This window comes from Coenobita brevimanus, chromosome 115, assembly GCF_032717465.1.
Source record: "Coenobita brevimanus isolate Jiangsu-jjx chromosome 115, ASM3271746v2, whole genome shotgun sequence".
Classification (NCBI taxonomy): Eukaryota; Metazoa; Arthropoda; class Malacostraca; order Decapoda; family Coenobitidae; genus Coenobita; species Coenobita brevimanus.
In genome coordinates, this window is record NC_137068.1 from 1,715,001 (window position 1) to 1,734,167 (window position 19,167).

At 43.2% G+C, this 19,167-nt stretch overlaps 1 protein-coding gene across 1 annotated transcript in view; it reads left to right on the plus strand.

The window, feature by feature from the left end:
* The window catches only part of LOC145418635 (uncharacterized), a 409,304-nt gene that overhangs the window by 372,390 nt on the left and 17,747 nt on the right, over positions 1 to 19,167 (plus strand). The window contains exon 5 of the mRNA XM_080286998.1: positions 13,300 to 13,346. Coding sequence (XP_080143124.1) covers positions 13,300 to 13,346 — 47 coding nt within the window. The remainder of the gene's footprint in view (positions 1 to 13,299; positions 13,347 to 19,167) is intronic.

Genomic DNA, 19,167 nt, shown 5'->3' on the forward strand with positions numbered 1-19,167 from the left:
ACATTTTTATCAACACCATAAGCAAGCACAAATATTCGAGATTGCGAGGAATAAAAAATCACAGTGATAGAAGCAAAATTAAGGGTGTGAGGATATAATGTTCAAGAAGTACCGTGAGCACAGAAACGGGGTTCTCCCAGCACTCGGCCAAGGCCGAGCCAGCCCACATCCTGAGTACTTGCCCACAGCTGGACACAGTCTGCGTCCTCCAGTAACGAGAGGGTTAATAATAATAATAATAATAATGTTTATTTCCAAGAACAGTGGTTATTCATATAACTATAAATTATGCAGTAATAGTTCAAAGTATAGATGAAGATTATACACTGTACAGTAGTTGTAATTGTTAAGTATAATAGAAAGGTATATAAATTGTACAGTTCTTAGTATATTAAATGTCATTACATATCCTGTTTTAAATCATTGTGTTTGTGAATTATTACATCATATTTTTGCCTCACATTTTTCTAGTTCATTATATTTTTGCCTCACATTTACTAGTTTATTATTGTTTAGTGGTATACAGTAAGACAGTAAGTGATTGTTAAGTCTAACTTTGAAAGTGCTTAAATGTGATTCATTGACATTTTCTTCAAGATGTTTTCTTAGCTTTGGCCCTATTACTGCTAGAGATCTTGCACCTGAGTTGGTATTAACCTTAGGAACGTACAGATTAGTTTTCTGTCTGGTAATACTTTGTGTTATATTATGTATTGGTGGAAAAGAAAGGAGATAGGGTAGAGATTAGGCAGACACTTGAAGACTGTGACAGCTGTGTCAAACTTTATCTTGTTTTGAGTGTTGAGCCATTTCAGTTCTTTTAAAATTGGCGTGACGTGGTCTTTTCCTTGCTTTTCCATCAACAACTTTGGCAGCAAAATTTTGTAGTTTCTGTGCACGTGAAAGTTGAAATTTCCTTGCAGTGCGTCATATCACATTGCCATAGTTCAGGAGACTTAGGGCCAGTGCCTGCACTATGATTTGTGAAGTTTCTTTGTCAGAGCCATCTTTTATCTTGTTAATTTGCCCAATACTCTTTTGCTAAGATCATTTACATGCTTATCAAAGGCCATGTAACAGTCCATATATATATATACCTGTTTTTTTAGGTGCTGGGTTGAAATGCTGTCTCCAAATCGAACAGTAGTGTTAAGTGATATTAGTGAGATCATTTGCCTGGACCCTAAAAAGATACTTTGAGTTTTAGTGGTATTTAGTAAAAGACCGTTTTTAAGAAAATATTCCCTGGCTATATTCAAGGTTTCCTCTGCTTTGTGCAATATATCGTGGAGAGAATCTCGTTTGCCACTGTGAAGAACCTGAGTGTCATCATCATATTGCACTAAAACACAGTCGTTAAGATTTTCTGAGATCGTGCACATATACTGTATATTGAATAGTATAGGGCCAAGAATTGAGCCTTGGGTTACCCCATAAGTCACAGTTGATTTGGAGGATTTGATGTTTTGGATGCAAGCAGACTGAGCTCTATTAGTAACCCTTTGAGAGTCCGGTGACGATTTTGATTGTCATTTCAAATCCAGCCTCAGAGATTCTGATGATGCATTTAATCATCATTTTAAGAAACTTTTGTAAAATATTCACCATAAATCGTGTTTATTCGTCATAACAAAGAGGCTCGAGCGTGATGTCACGGAATGGTTGCTCTACAGGATGTGTGGCGGGTACTGCACAGCTGGTCTGACTCTTGGCTTTGTTTCCTTATCACTTCATTGATGGTGAATATAATTTTACAGCATGTTATAAAGTTTTTGGTGTTTGCCTTAATTCAGCTTGTTGCTTTGACTTTATTTTCCTTGTTTTCCTCTTTTGAACATACTGTGATACGGTACAACTATTCAGCTGCAAATTAACACCACAACCCATATCCTGTTATAAAAAATATATTTACACTGACCGATAAATGAAAAATTGCGAAACAAATATGTGACCGAAACTAAAATAAAATTGTGCATCTCTTTCCTTTCGCTCTACCGCGCAATAAAATGCAAAAATTACCATCATCTATATATATCGTTGCAAAGGTAATTTATTGTAGTTTTGCATGGTTTAAACCAGATTTTCATTTTTTTTTTTTTTCTATGGCAAGGTATAATTTTTTTTTTTTTTTTTTTTTTTTTTTTTCCTAACTTCAACTCATCATTTTGACATTTTATTTTCATTGTTCTTTTTTGAACATACTACGATAAAGTACAACTATTCAGCTTTGCTATGACACCACAACCAACATTCTATCATGAAAAGTGTTATTTACACAGAGGGATCAAAGAAAAATATTGCACCACAAAGATGTGAGTCAGCATGAGAGTGGCTGACTCCGGCACAGACATAATGTGCCTGGCCCAGAAACCTGACAGGGTTAAAGTAGCTGTAACACCAGAAGTTATCTACATTGACTTTACTGAGTTTATTAAGGAGAATGTGGCTGACACTATCGAAAGCTTTTGATAGATCACAGAGGGTTAAAAGTGATTGTTTTTATTATCCATGTTTTGGTAGATATTATCATTGATTACTGTGAATGCTGAATTTGTGGATAGCTTAGCATGGAAACTATGCTGGGTTTGTGACAGAAGTTTGTTTCTCGAGAAATGTTATTGAGATGACTTTTTCAATAATTTTGGAAAAAAACAGGGAACAGTGAAATTAGTCAGCAATTGCTTATGACCTGAGTGTCCCCATTTTTATTATATAAAGGCGTGATTATCGCATTCCTCCAAGCATTAGGGAAAATGCCCATGACAGTTGAAGAGTTTATTACGTGGGTAAGGGAATCCTCAATAAAACGAAGCGAGATTTTGTCTGAGCTATAAGATTTAGTATTTTGTAAATGTGTAACTGTTAATATTACAGTGTTAACATCTACAGTTTCTGGTGGGAGTTGTGTCATGTTGCATGTGCAATTGCCAGTGACAGATGTTTCAGATGGAGGATGGAATATATTAGCTTGAAAGGAGACCTGGGTAGTTTCAAAATGTTCTTTTTACCTATGTTTGCAAAAACTTATTAAATTCTTCAGCTTTACTTTGTGGATCATCAAAAAAGACTGTTGTTGGAGTTTTTATTGTTGGGTATTGTGTCATGGACTATTTTCCATGTGCAGAAGTATTACATCATGAGTTTGAGAGTTCATTGTGATAATTATAGGTTTTTAGTTTGATTCATAAGTGATTTGGCTCTTAAAATCCTTGTAACTTTACTGTAATGGCATGTTGAACCTGTTCAGTTTTTATTGATTGCATGTGTGACACCGTGTTCTTATTATTTCTCAAATTTCATCGGTAATCCAAGGAGCAGGAGGATGTTTTATTTCTGTGGTTAGAAGTGGAGCACATTTGTCCAAACTTTTGGTGAGGACTGAGGTTAACATATCAAATTGTTCATTTACATTGTCAGTATCCAAAATAGTATTTAAGTTACCGGTATTTGTTTCATTTAGTAGGTGGGAGCATAGTACCTCATTGCTATAGGTGTTCAGGTCACGGAAGGTTTTTAATAGTAGCTGGACGTTTAGGCTTACTTAAATTTATGGTTAGAATTATGAGGTCAGGATCATCTGTGGTATGTGGGACAACATTGCTTCGAGTTATTTTCTCCGGACTATTATTTATATCAAGAAAAGTAGTAGAAGTTATTCATGTAGGCTTATTAACTATTTGTTTCAGTTTATTATTGGATATTATATGGGATAATTTGCTAATATTAGAGAGAAGAATGTCATTTAGGTCCCCTAAGATAAATATAGTTTGAGAATTAAAGCAGATCTTAGCACCTCATTAATATAATCTAAGACATAGTTTTCTTGAGAATTAAAGCAGATCTTAGCACCTCGTTAATGTAATCAAAGGAATCACAAGGAGCCTTCGGGTGTCTGTAAATACATTCTACAGTGATTGAGGGTAATTTTCTACATTGCACAGAGATTCAGATATTATTCACACCCATTTGTTTAGAAATTTTTGAATCTATTAGTTTGGAGGTTAAGTGTTGCATAACCACTACATGCCAGGGGTTTTCCAATGTCGCACGCTTCTCCCTATGGGGGATATCCTGGATGGAAAAAATACCCTTACTTCAAACCATAATATCTGCCAAACTGTTAACAGCTAGAGAAAAAGATACATAAGATTCATCAACTCTTCCTCTTTCAAATGAAAGTATTCCCACGTCTCCAGGTGGTCCTGTGGATGAGTAAGGATAAGTTAAAGTTCAAAGGGTGGCAGGAAGACACTTGCAGCTATTCACATCAACTGGCGTTGCTTCACACCCCAAATCATGACGGTCATACACGTCAGCCAGCGTGTAGGGGTTAATGTAGATACAGACACCCGTGCCGCGTCCATTGTCATTACAATAAACTTTGTAGTTGGGTAAATGTACATACATGTGGAGTGTGAGAAGGCAGCCAAGTTTCACTAACACCTAGTACATTGATGTCTCTTTCTTCGATGATGAGCTTTATTTCATCAAAGTGAGGCTGAAGAAGCTGAGCATTTATGTGTTCTATAACATGATTAGTATTTGGTGGTTAAGCTCTCCAAAATTATAGCAGTTTTTTTTTGCGTTGGAGGCGTCCATGCGGTTAGTTTGGGGTGGACGGGTGAGGGAGTTGGCGCCATGGTAGGTGGACGAGATATGGCCTTGTTGGGATTCTCGTTGTTGGCGTGGTGGGATGCGTCCATGTTGGCCTTCCCTGTCCCTGTTCCTTTGTACTTTGTCCCAGTTGACAGTCTTTGAAGCAAGGCTACTGGTTGGAGAGGACACCAGGTAGCCTGACTGACCCTTTCCTGTTTATTAGAGAACCTTGGTGTGCCCCGTAAGCTTCATAGCACGGTTTGTGAAATTCCCCAGTTCCAGTGTCGAGGCTGCATCTGGTTTTATAGTGTGAAGTCCGTTATCATACGTCCATTTATTCACTTCATCATTAAGTTCAATGATCTTAGCAAGTAGTTTGTCTGAAAGGAGAGAGAGAGAGAGAGAGAGAGAGAGGTGGGAAGAAGAAGAGATGCTGGAAGAAGCGAGTCGAAGAGAAGATGAAAGAATGAATGATGGATGGAGTGTGTGTGTGTGTATGTGTGTGTGTGTGTGTGTGTGTGTGTGTGTGTAATCCTAAAACCGTATTAAGATGCTATTCCACTCTTAAGATAAATCAGTCTTCATAACAGGTACTTATATTCACAGATGGACTTATTTTTTCTTATTTCTCATGTACATATTCACTCAGAGGATTTATAAGAGTTAAGAGGAAGCATACATACAGCTGCCTTACACACATCTTAAGCCAGATTATAAATACGGCCTCTAGAGCGTAAGTAAGGGTGATACTGACTTTTTAAAATATATCTTAGTCAAATATTCAGATTTAGCAAACGTTCGTACAAGCTGCCATACCCCGAGCTTAAGCCAGATTATAAATACGGCGTCTAGAGTGTTTATAAAGCTTAGACGACTTTATAAATAGCGTAAGTAAGGGTGATAATGGCGGTACCCTCATAATCCGTGACGTATTGACCATTTAGGTATATAGGCTTTTAGTGGATCTCGCCCCCACTCCCTCCTTACCCCAAATGTGTTATGCTTAATTGCCGCCTCACCCACCTTGTAAACCCGGGCGATTTATGTGACGCGTTCTTGTTAGTGGGGAGGGGAGGGGAGGTTTGTAGCGTCTCCACCTGGGCGAGTTATTCTACACCTGTGATCCGTAGTGATTAAGGAAGAGGTTAAGGTGATTATGTTCTGATTGACCTCATTAGACCCACTGCCCTGTTGTAATTAGTCCCCCAGACGATTTAATTATACCCAATTAGGATTTTTAGGAAGGGAAGGGTTGAAGGCTGGATTTAACCCCGCCTGTTCAGTCTATCCTAGGCTGAGGGAAACCGTCTGAGATGCTGTGCCGAGAACGATAGGGTGGTGATTGGTGTATGGATGAAGGATGTTTGTGGTAGTAGTTGTGGTGGTGGTGGTGGTGATGGTATTAGTAGTGATGGTGGTGGTGATAGTAGTGGTGATGGAAGTGGTGGTGATGCTGGTATAGTATTAGTAGTGGTGGTGGTATAGTATAAGGAGTAGTGGTGGTGGTAGTTGCGATAATAGTATTAGTATGGTGGTGGTCACATTCGTAGTAGTATTGGTATTGTAGTAGTAGTAGTAGTGTAGCAGAAGCCCTGGGTCCGTCTAAATATGAACCCAGTGGACTGCAGGCTGAAGTTACCTATTATGCGGTCCACCATCCTCGTTCCTTGGAAAATTGAGTGTTAGCAGAGGGACATTGGGTGTAAGAAGAGGGACATTAGTATAACCAGTCAGCGGATTCGCCCACTTACACCTACTTCTACCTGTCCCACCACGTGAAGGCGCCCGAGATCCGTAATTATGATAAGGAGCCAAAGTTTAAAGTTAGAGGTGGTTGTGGTCGTCTCATTAGGGGGGTACAAGAGGCGTGGCCGAGTGGAAAGTGCTTTAAAGAGGGTGGTGATCTTAATTTACATCCCTTTGTCACTACACTCCTTTCACTTTAACCTGGCCTTTATTTTCGTCCTTTTGTTGCTTATTTCAGATAGTTGCATAAATAACTAAGGCAAGGCTATGACTATATACTTTTCATAGCACTTCTTCGTGACTAGCACCATATTCTTGGCGCTGATTTTCATCCTTTTGTAGACCAGTGACGGAAAATGACAAGGCTACAACTCGACATCCTTTTCTTAGCACTTCTTCGTGACTAGTACCACATTCTTACCTGACATCTTTTCATAGCACTTCTTCGTGACTAGCACCACATTTTTTTTTTGCCCTGATTTTCGTCTTTTTGTAGCGTATTTAACATAGGTCATTGGCGGAAAATGAAAAGGATGCGACTTTACATCATTTCTATAGCACTTCTTCGTGACTAGAGCCGTATTTTCACCGCTGGGCAAACTCATCTGCCATAGTATTCCACTCGGACCTGTTAGCCTGTACCATCCATTCCCAGCATACCTCCGAATTTTCTCTCTCTCTCTCTCTCTCTCTCTCTCTCTCGGACCTTTCAGCTGTTAGTTTGTATATACCATCCATTCCCAGCATATCTCCGAATCTATATCAATTGCTTTCTCGGTTGTGCCTATAAGGACGTGTGTGTGTGTGTGTGTGTGTTCGTTCCATCCAATCCCAGCATATCAATTGCTTTCTATTTTCGCCTTATCTCCCCGTATCGCTGGTATCTATAAGGAAGTGAGAGAGAGGGAGAGAGAGAGAGATGGCTGACCGTGTGTAAATGCTCCTAATATGGCTGGAATCGCCCTAAACGAAAGCAGGTTCAATTTTCCTCCGGCCCACTCCACCCGAGAGAGAGAGAGGAGAGAGAGACGGTAAATGTGGAGAGTGGGAAGTCAGAGTGAGGGAGAGAGCAAGGTGTGTGTGTGTGTGTGTGTGTGTGCGTGCGCAAGGAGAGAGAGAGAGAGAGAGAGAGAGAGAGATTATCAGGTGAAGGTAAATGTGGAGAGTGGGAAGTCAGAGTGAGAGAGAGAGCAATGATTGTGTGTGTGTGTGTGAGAGAGAGAGAGAGAGAGAGCGGGCCTAGTGTCGTAACTTAGGTAATGGAATGGGTAGCATGAGGTGGATGAAAGGAAGGGGGAGAAGATGAGTGTGTTTTGGGGGAGAGAGCGGGGCAGCGGAGGAGACGGAGGGGGAAGTGAGAGAGGGGAGGGAGGGAGGGGAAGGGGAGAGGGGGAGGGAAATGTCTGGTAATGAGAGCTCGGTGGAGATGAACAGTAGGGTGTGGACGGCCAGGGATTCCAAATAATGAAGGGTTTAAGGGAGGATGAAGCTTGGTATTAGAAGAGGTGCAACCCCTGTGTTTTGCCACTCAGATAAAAGAATGGTGAGGAGGGGTGGGTGGTGAAGTGTGGTGAGGGAGAGGGTGGGTGTGGTGAAGGGGGTGGTAAGGAAGAGGGGTTGGTGTGGTGAAGTGTGGAGGGGGTGGTTGTGGTGGTGTGATGAGGGAGGGGATTGGTTTAGTGAAGGGGTTGGTTGAAGGAGGGGGTGGGTGTGGTGGTGTGATGAGGGAGGGGGTGGTGTGGTGAAGGAGTTAAGAGGGAGGGAGTGGTGTGGTGAGGAAGGGAGTTGGTGTGGTGAGGAAGAGGGATGGGTGTGAATTGTGGTGAAGCGGTGGTGAGGAAAAGGGGTGGGTGAGGTGAAGTGTGGTGAGGGAGAGGGGTTGGTGTGGTGGAGCGATGGTAAGGGATGGAGTAGGTGGGGAAGCATGGTGAGTAGGCGGTGGGTGGTGAGGGATTGTGTGAGTGGTGTGGTGTGGTGAAAGGGTAGTGAGCGAGAGGGGATGGTGTGGTGAGAGGTGGTGCATGGTGGTAAGGCTTGATGAGGTTAGGGGGTGGTGTGGTGTGGTGAAGCGGTGGTGAGGTAGAGGGGGGGTGGTGAGAGGAGGTGTGTAGTGGTGAGGCTTGATGAGATTAGGGGTGGGTGGGTGGTGGTGAGGGGGTGTGGAGTGGTGTCGTGTGGTGAGTGAGGGAGTGGGTGGTTGGTGTGTTGTGTGGTGAGGGAGTGGGTGGGTTTGTGGTATGGTACGGTTGGAAGGCAGTACAGTTAGGTTTGAAGAAGGAATGTCGTGTGGTGAGAGAGAGTACGTAAGGTGTGTTGTGTGGTGAAGATGGTGAGGTGTGGTGTGGATTCAGAGGTGTGGTGTGGCGTGTAAGGGTTGTGGTGGGGGATATACTAGTGTGGTGTGGTGTGGTGGAACGTAGAATGGATGTAGTGGAAGAAGGAGTAGGAGAGGGGGAGAGAGAGGATGCTGATTTCCTAACTTCTGGCGCTGTCGATGATGTAAGGTAATAAGCGAGTAATTGTAAGGTATTGTCTGGTTACCTCTGTCTGGTACATGAACAGTTTGCTCTAATGTACAGGGGTGAATTGGAAGATGTGTCTTTATGTGTCAGGTAGGATGGTTTGGTGTCAGGGATGAGGTGGTTAAGGTACGGTGTTAGGGAGAAGGTATAAGTGGTACCGTATTAGGTCTGATATTGCAAGTTTGATGTGATGCAGAGAGATGGACTGAAGCGATAAGAAAATTGGTATAAAGATTGTGGTATTAGGTTTGTCGTTTTATGTGAGGTAGGATAGTGTGGTGTGAGTGTGGTATTAAAGATGGTGTGTGGTTAAGTGTGATGCCTGGTATTGTGCAAAGCTAGATCCGGTATAGGGAAGATGGGATGATACCAGGCTAGTGTTAAAACATATGGTATTTTGTAAGGTAGGACGGTGTGGTGTTAGGGATGAGGGTGGTATGGTGAGACAAGGTAGAAAATACTGTGTGGTGGTGACAAGAAGAGTTATAGTGTTACCAGGTTAATGTTAAAGTGTGTGTTATGGTGTTAGGGTGGTGTGGTGTTAGGAATAAGGGGTTAGGGTGTGGCTTCAGGGATGAGGGTGTTAGGATATGGTGTTGGAGAAAGTATTGTGTTGTGGTGAGGCAAGAAGAGTTATAGTGTTACCAGAGCAGTGTTAAGATGTGTGTTATGGTGTTAGGTAGGGTGGTGTGGTGTCAGGAATGAGGGGTGTCTGGTGTCAGGAATGAGGGGTGTCTGGTGTCAGGGATGAGGGTGTTAGGGAAGATTTTGTGTTGTGGTGGGGCGAGAAAAGTTATAGTGTTACCAGATCAGTGTTGTGTGTTATGGTGTTAGGTAGGGTGGTGTGGTGTCAGGAATAAGGGGGTTAGTATGTGGTGTTAGGGATAAGGTGGACAAGCGATCAGGTATAGGGGACAGAAGGACCGGTTGAGACAGGTATTATCAACAGCTAGTCTCTCTCTCTCTCTCTCTCTCTCTCTCTCTCTCTCTCTCTCTCTCTCTCTCTCTCTCCAATAAGTATGCCATTTGTTGCTATAATTCTTCCATTTGAGCAATTTATCTGTCGTTTATCTATCTACTGCCAGGCGCCTTTATGCCATGGAAAGTGGCCACAAACAAATCGCCTCCACCTCACCCCGTCCTCTACCATTTGGCTGCCTTTCCTCCGACTCCCCCTCCCCCCTCCTATATTATTTCTTCACTCCATCCCTTCATCTCCTCCTCGGTCTTCCCCTCCTCTTCCCCTCCAGAGTGTCAAATAACTAGAAATCCGCTAGTATGCTACGTGTCTATTTTACTTCAGGGGGTCATAATCAAAATATTTTCTCGCCCCGTTTCAGTTCCGAGTTCGTTTTATGTTAAAGAAGAGTACTGAAGAGGTTAATGAAAGGTGTGTGTGTGTGTGTGTGTGTGAGAGTGAGAGAGAGTGAGAGAGTCATTGAGTGTGAAAGACAAGGAAAGAACACTGAAAGGGAGAAGGAAAGACTTGGGGGGGGGGAGAGAGAGAGAGAAAATTCCCTTCCCCCTCCTCCCTAGTGAAAGATATCGTTCTTGTGGTTATGATTGACACTTTCCATCTGGCCTCAGGGAGTTCCATGCTGGCTTCAATTTTATGCCGCCTTATGTCTTTACTTCCTGTGGTGGTGGTGGTGATTGTGGTGAATGTGATTATGGTGGTGAGTGTGATGGTGGAGGTGGATGTGATGGTGGTGGTGTATGTGGTGATGGTGGTGGTGTTTTGTGGTTTTATTGTTTGTGGTGGTGGTGTCATGGTGGTGGTGGTGGTAGTGAGAGTTGTGGTTGTGGTGTGGTGCTGATGGTTTGTGGTTTTGTTTGTGGTGGTGGTGGTGTGTCGATTGTGGTAGTGCGTGTGGTGGTGAGGGTTGTGATGGTGGTGGTGTTTTGTGGTTTTGTTGTTTGTGATGGTGGTGGTGATGGTGGTAGTGGTGGTGGTGGTGAGGGTTGTGGTTGTGGTGGTAGTGTGGTGGTTGTGGTAGTAGTGTTATGATAATTTTGGTTTATGTTTGGTTGCTGTTGGTGGCAGTATTGTGTGTGTGTGTGTGTGTGTGTGTGTGTGTTTGTGTATGTGGATATCCTTGCTTCACATACTCGTCCATGGAAGACACGGGTATGACTGTTAAATATTCCTCTGAGTGCCACGGAGGATTTCTCAACACCTTTTCCGGACCTATTTATTCTGTTCATTACGTCTCCCTTATTCTCTCGTGTAATAAATAAATAAATAAAATGTAAATAATATAGAAAAAAATGTTCAGGTGCATACATGAATTAAATCGCTTGTGGAGAGGTGTAACGCTTGTATGCACCCTTTGTGTGTGAATAGTTACGAAATGATGCTTTATAAACTTAAGACAAACGAGGGGAAACTGCTAACTATACCCTTTTCACCTTACCTTGGCTCAGATTTTCGTCCATCTGTAGCTTATATCACTCAAGTCAGTGGTAAAGACAGTGCTGCGGCTCTGCACCCTTTCCATTACACTTCTTCGTGACTAGCATCTTATTCTAGTATTTTTGTTACAAACGCAGCATTTTGGATAGGTAGCAGTTTTAGAGCAACTTAGAGTAAACACATGAAGACGTGTAACCCCTGATGATGATAATAATAATGATAATAATAATAATAATAATGATAATAATAATAATAATAATAATTTCCATTCATAGCTACACTTTTTGATAAGAGAATATTTTGGTTTATGAAAATCTAGAGATTGCGAGGCGGCATTAGTAATAATAATGATAATAATAATAATAATAATAGTAATAGTTTCATGGATTCTGATAAGAGAATATTTTAAAGTATTGCAAGATGTCGTATATGAAAATGTAGAGTTTGCAAGGGGTATGTAATAGTTTTTTTTTTATTATTATTATTATTGTTGTTTATCACATTTGTAATTGATAAAGGAAAATGAAATATGCAAGGAATGATTCGTGGCGAAGATCATCTAATTTTGTAGTTAGAAATTAGGATGTTTTAATATTTTACCTTTCAGAACTACAGCTTTTATCTTGTGTATGTTGTACACACACACACACACACACACACACACACACACACACACACACTCTCTCTCTCTCTCTCTCTCTCTCTCTCTCTCTCTCTCTCTCTCTCTCCACCCCTGGGGAGGGGGGGGTAAAGAATACCTCCCCAGTATCCCTGCTTGTCGTAAGAGGCGACTAAAAGGGGCCTTTTTGTCTCCAGTCTTTCTTTCCTTACTGTCCTCTTCTGCTCTTCTGTCCCACCTCTCACCTGGATATTTCCCTGTTTCCTCCCGCCTTTATTTTCCCTCTACTCCCATCAGGTTAGACATTTGGTTTCATGACAGGAATAGTTTAAGGACTTTACATTCACATTTCATATCTCTTACCTAATTTAAAATTCCCCCTCTAGTTTCCAATTTTCCTCTGCCGTGGCCTTCCTACTCCTTACCATACCTTCATATCACAACATAGTGCCATATGAGCGTTCCTGTCTGGCACTTGGAGATATTCACTTACTGACTCGCCCTGTATCTACCGCACACCTTAATATCCTCTCCCTCACCACGTCTATCTCCTCATCCCATATCTACCTGACACCCATTCTCTTCCTCTCGTACTCATCCTATATCGACCCCACACCCTAATATACTCTCTCTCTCCATTTCTCTCTCTCTCTCACCCTATTATTCTCTTCCTCTCCACTTCTGTATCTCCTCATCCCCTATCTACCTCACACCCTGATATTCTCTCCCTCTCCACTTCTTTCTCTCATCCTTTGTCTCTCTCACACCCTAATATTCTCTCCTTTCCACTTCTGTATCTCCTTATCCCCCATGTACCTCACACCTGTCCTCATCCCCCATGTACCTCACACCTGTCCTCATCCCCTCATATTTCTGTACCTTCATCTCATCCTATCATCTTCCATGCCTTCCTCACTCCATACCATATCTTCATATCATAACATAGTGTCATATGATCCTTGCTATGTGACATTTGGATTTCACTCTTATGTGCTTTTCTGTCTATCTTTCTATCTATTGCCAGATGACTTAATCCCGCAAGGGGTGGCCACAAACAAGTCGCCTCCATGTCGCCCTGTCCCCCTCCATTTCTCTGCCCTCCCTCCAGCTCACACCTCCCTCTCATATACCTCTCCACTCCATCCCTCCATCTCATATACCTCTCCACTCCATCCCTCCATCTCATATACCTCTCCACTCCATCCCTCCATCTCATATACCTCTCCACTCCATCCCTCCATCTCATATACCTCTCCACTCCATCCCTCCGTCTCATATACCTCTCCACTCCATCCCTCCATCTCATATACCTCTCCATCCCTCCACCTCATCCACGTACTCTCATATTTAATTTCGTGCTGTGCTGTGTGTTACTGATTTCATATTCTTTTTTTACCCATCAGATTTTTCAACATCGTCAACAAGTACCTGAAGGAGAACAAAGATAATGGTGAGTAGGGAATTATTAACCTGTTACTTTTACCTGTGTTTACCTTTAAATAGATAATTGAATAGATGGAATGTTATATTAAGATACAGTAACGTTCATATTACCTTTATGTAAATATATTAATGTTAATTTTACACGTTTTAGTTCTGCCTTGATATTGATAGATTGATATACTGTTATTTTTACACATTTTGTCTTCATATAGGTAGGTAGATAGATAGATAGATAGTTACACGTTTTCGTTTCATATAGATAGATAGTATGTTATTTTTACACATGTTGGTTTTATATTACCTTTAAATAGATAGATAGATGGATAGATAGGTTGTTATTTTTACATATGTTGGTTTCTTATTTCCTTTAAATAGATAGATGGATAGATAGACAATAGTACCTCATTACTTATCCTTAAAAAATGTATACCTGTGGTAATTATTATTATTATTATTATTATTATTATTATTGTTTACTATTATATGAAGTGCTGGAAAGGGTACAGCAGGGAAGAAAGGTTGCTGGTTCTTTGAAAGCAGTGATAAGAAACAGGGAAGTGAGCATGGAAGTGAAAAAGTTACTACATGACAGTATTGTGATACCAACTCTAACGTACGGAAGTGAAGCTTGGACGTTGTTGGAAGGACACAAGTCAAGAGTGAGAGCCGTGGATATGAGTTATTTAAGAGGAGCCTGTGGAGTCACATGGAGAGACAGGCTGACGAATGAGGATATAAAGGAGCGTTGTGGTGTTGATGTGGATGTGATAGGAAGCGTTATGAGGAACGCACTGAAGTGGTTTGGCCATGTGGAGAGGATGGAGGGTCAAAGACTGACGAAGAGAGTGTATGTGAGTGAGGTGGAGGGGGAAAGAGGGAGGGGGAGGCCGAGGATGAGATGGAGAGATGGGGTGGAGAGGTATATGAGAGAGGGGGGTGTGAGTTGGGAGCAGGGGAGTGAAATGGCAGGGGACAGGGCGACTTGGAGGCGATTTGTTTGTGGCCACCCCAAACGGAATTGAGGCGTCTGGCAATAGATAGATAGATAGATTATTGTGTACTGTTTATTATCATTATTATTATTATGTATTACTACATTTATTATGTATTACTGTATTTATATCCTTAAGCCATTTTTACGCATTTCAAAACTGACTTTCAACTTTTTATTTTGGCCGTATATCTTAGGAAGCGAGTGTGTGAGTTGGCAGAGTGATCGGTGTGAGTTGGCAGAGTGATCGGTGTGCACAGTTATTGGAGGAGGAGAAGGGCTGATGCTTTTATAAGTAGGAGGTGGAGAAGGAAGAGGAGGTGGTGAGGATTATGGTAGGTAGGCAGGAAGGAACGTGGGTAGGATAGGTGGAAAAGAGTGTAGGTAGTTCGGTAAGTAGGTGGGTAAGTAGGGGGAGTCGTTGGTAGGTGAGAAGGAAACGTTTAGGTAGGTTAGGTAAGTAGAAAGGAACTTGGGTAGGATAGGTGAAAAAGAATGTAGGTTGTTTGGTAAGGAAGGGGGGAAAGTGGGTGGGTAAGTAGGAGGGAACGTTGGTAGGAAAAGGAAAAATTTAGCTAGTTTGGTAGGTAGACGGGAAAGTGGGTTGGTAAGTAGGAAGGAACGTTGGTAGGAAAAGGAAAAATTTAGCTAGTTTGGTAGGTAGATGGGTAAGTGGGTTGGTAAGTAGGAAGGAGCGTTGGTAGGCAAGAAGGAAAAAAGTTAGGTAGTTTGGGTAGGAAAGTAGGAAGGATTTTGGTAGATGAGAAGGAAATAATGTCGGTAGTTGAGTAAGTAGATAGGTAAAGTTCAGAGGTAGATTATAGCCAAAGACAGGGATACTTAAGAGTTATTAGGTAGACAGGGAGGTAAGTAGGAAGGGAGGTTGATAGGTAGGGAGGTAAGTAGGAAAGGTAGGGAGGTAAGTAGGAAGAGTGGCTAGTAGGTAGGTAGGAGGTAAATAGGAAGGCAGGCTGGTAGGTAAGTAGGAAGGGTGGTAGGTAGGCAGGGATGTAAGTAGGAAGGGTGGTAGGTGGGTTGCATCTGGCTGAAACTACTGGTCAGGGCGGATCCTCCCTCACCTAGGGCGATACGTCGGGTTGTTAGTAGGTGGTGGGTGGGGTAGGCGGTGAGGGCGGTGGGTGGGGGGTGGGGAGGGGGAGAAAGGGGGTGTTGGGAGAGAGGAAGGGGGAGAGAAAGGGGATGTTGGGGAGAGAGGAAGGGGGAGAAAATGGATGTTGGGAGAGAGGGTGAGAGAAAAGGGGTGTTGGGAGAGAGGAAAGGGGAGAAGTAGGGGTGTTGGGGGAGAGGAAGGAGAAAAGGGATGTTTGGAGAGGAGAAGGGGGAGTAAAGGTGGTGTTGGGGATGAGTTGAAGTGGAATATGGGGGGGGGGGATGTGGATGGGGTGGTGAGGTTGCGTGGATGGTTGTGATGGTTTATGTGGGGTGGGTGGTAGGGAAGAGAAGGAAGAAAGGAGAGGGAGAGAAAGGGCGTTGGGGACATAGGGAGAGAGAGTGTATGTGGTTGTGGGTGGGTAGGGGTTTAGGGAGGTCTCAGGAAGGATGGAGTGGTTGAGAGGGATGGTGTTCTGAGGAAAGTGGGGTTTGTAGGCGGTGGAGTGGGGGTAGGAGAAGGGGTGTGGAGGAGGGGAGTGGGTGTGGAGAGAGCTGTGGAAGTTGTGGAATATGGGGAAATGTGGAGTGGATGATGTGGATTAAAATATATATTTCGACTTTAGTGATGGTTGTGATGATGGATGGGTAGGTGGTGATGGGTTGGTGGGGTAGGTGGTGATGGCGGTGTGGACGAGGGGAGTGGGTGTGGAGAGAGCTGTGGAAGTAGTGGAATATGGGGAAATGTGGAGGTGGTGATATGGATAAGAATATATTACGACTTAAGTGATGGTTGTGATGATGGGTGGGGTAGGTGGTGATGATGGGTGGGTGGGGTAGGTGGTGATGATGGGTGGGTGGGGTAGGTGGTGATGATGGGTGGGTGGGGTAGGTGGTGATGGGTGGGTAGGTGGTGATGATGGGTGGGTGGGGTAGGTGGTGATGGGGCGCACTTTTGACACGTAGCGTCTTAAGAAATTGTCGTCAGAATGAAATAATTTTTTTTTTCCCCTCTTGGCGATGTTTTTAAGTGTAGACCATATTATTTTTGTTCCCAGACCTCTTTCGCATGTACAGTCGCCCTCATTTTGTTTTCCCTATCGTAAAAGTCAGTGAGCTCTAGGTTGAAATGAGTCTCCCTGGTTACTAGTTGAAGAGACCGTCGAGCCAGCCGTACTTATAAAGGGTTAGGAATATTTGCCATGCTAGAGGAAATGTGCTATATTTTTTTCTTAGTTCCTTCGTCTTGCATTTTGTCTTCCTCTCCTCGTCATCCACTTCCTCCCATCTTCCCCACCCCCACTTCCTCTCCCTCTCATCCCCTCACTTCCTATCCCTCATCCCCTCCTCCTCCTCCTCCTCCTTCCCCTCATCTCCGCCCCCCCCTCCCTCCTTCCCTTCCTGCCCTACTCTTCATGTCATTAATGTATTCATTTCTTTGGCTCAGACGAGGGATGTAGCAGAAACGTGTTACTAGGGTTACCATGGAGTTACTAGGACTACTGTGGGGTAACTGGGATTACTGTGGGGTTACTGGGATTACTGTGGGATTACTGTGTGACGGGTTACTATAGAATTACTGTGGGGTTACTGGGATTACTGTGGAGTTACTCTGGGTTACTGTAGGGTTATTTTGGAGTTACTGTGGGTACATTTGAGTATTTGTAATCAGGTAAAGATATTAATGGGAGGTATTTTACACTAGTGCTCTCTATTAGCCGCCGTGTTTTTTCCCTTAGGTCCTCAGCAAGTGGCAGAAAAATCGCTTAATAACATTCCATTGCTACCTGTAAAATTGATTTTCCAATATTTCCCCAATTTCCAGTACCAATTATGACTGTGTGTGTGTGTGTGTGTGTGTGTGTGTGTGTGTGTGTAACTCATCCCGGACTTTAATAAGATTTGCTTGTGTCGGTGGTGAGGGAGGCAGGCAAGCAGGTAGGCAGGTAAGTAAGCAGGTAGGCAGGCAGGTGATGAGTTGGGTAAGTGCAGGGGAGGATGGGTGGGTAAGTAAGCAGGTAGGCAGGCAGGTAAGTAGGCAGATGATGAGTTGGGTAAGTGCAGGGGAGGATGAGGAGGGAGATGATAGGTAGGCGTAAGTTGATGGAGAGTAGGTGGTGGGTGTGGATAGGTAGGGGACGATGGGTAGAGGAAAATTTGTGGTTAGGTAAGTGAAGACGAGGATAGGCTGTGGGATGATAGGTGTGCCTGGGCTGATGGAAGGGTGGGAGGTGTAGAAGCAGAGGACAGGGAGATAGGAGATGATAGGAAATGATAGGCGATGAGATTTAAGGCTGGGTAAGAGTGGCTGGGGATAGGCACTGAGGTGATAGGTAGGTAGGGAGGGGAACCAATAGGGGGAAATTGATAGGTTAGGAAGCAGATTAATAGGAGGTGAGTTTAAGGAGATGGGTATGAAGGTAGGGGTGATCTTATGTATAAAATAGAGGGAGGTGGTGGTTTGGGGAAGGAAGGGAGGAAAGTAAGGTTTGGGTAAAAGGAAGGGTGGATGTGTGTGTAGAAGGCAAGAATGATGGTGTTGGTAAAGGATGGATGTTTGTGTGTAGTGTGCATAAAATAGGAGGTAGTTGTTAAAAAAAAGGGAGGAAAGTTAGGGGAAAGAGGAGGTTGTGTGTGTGTGTGTGTGTGTGTATAGAAGGCAAGAATTATGGTGTTGGTGAAGAATGTTTGTGTGTAACGTGCATAAAATAATGGGCATAGTTGTTAGGGAAAGAAAATGAGGTAGGGGGAGGGGAGGGATGAGTGTGTGTGTGTGTGTGTTTGTGTGTGTGTGGTTAGGAAGGAGTGATGGTGTCTGTGATGGGTGGGTGCTTGTGTGTAGAGAAGAGTTGTGGATGGTGTTGGTGATGGATGCTCGTGTGTGTGTGTAGAGAGGGAGAATGCTGGAGTTTGTTTTGGTGTAGGTGTGGGATGGGTGTTTGTGTGTAGTGGCAAAGAATGAAGAAGCTGATGAAGTGCGTACTAAACCTACCCCTCCACACACACACACACACACACACACACACACACACACACAGTGGTAGAGTATTTCCCTCTCTCCCGTAAAATATCCTAACCCAGCATTTTTCCCCCGGGTTTGGTGAACTTCCTTTTCCATGCCCTGTTTGCCGGAGGGGAAGGTGGGTGGGGAGAGCCATTATCTTTACTGTGACTTTATTGGTAGAGTGGCGACGTGTGCTTGGCAACTTTATTCATAGTATCGCCTTGGTGTGGGTCGTAAGTCCTTTTGAGGTACTACTTGGCACCTCTCTCTCTCTCTCTCTCTCTCTCTCTCTCTCTCTCTCTCTCTCTCTCTCTCTCTCAGTATCATGTTTGTTTTTGCATATATGTCGCTCTGAGTCTATCCGAATATCCATTTTCTTTCATTATCCATATATATCTAAATTCTATTCATCCGTCTTTACCTAAATCTATCAGTGTGCGTCCGTCCATCCTTCTATCTTTCTATATCGATCTATCCATCCATCCATCTACTCTCATCCATCCATCCACTCACTCATCCCTCCATCCCTCTGTCTCCATCCACCCTCTCTCATCCATCGATCCATACATCCATCTGTCTATTTATATCTATCTGTCTGTCTGTCTATCTACGCACCCACTCTTTCAGTCATCCATCCATTCATCTATCTGTCTCTACATCCACACTTTTCATCCATCCATCCATCCGTTTACATCTTCATCTGCCTTTCTCTACTCTCCATCT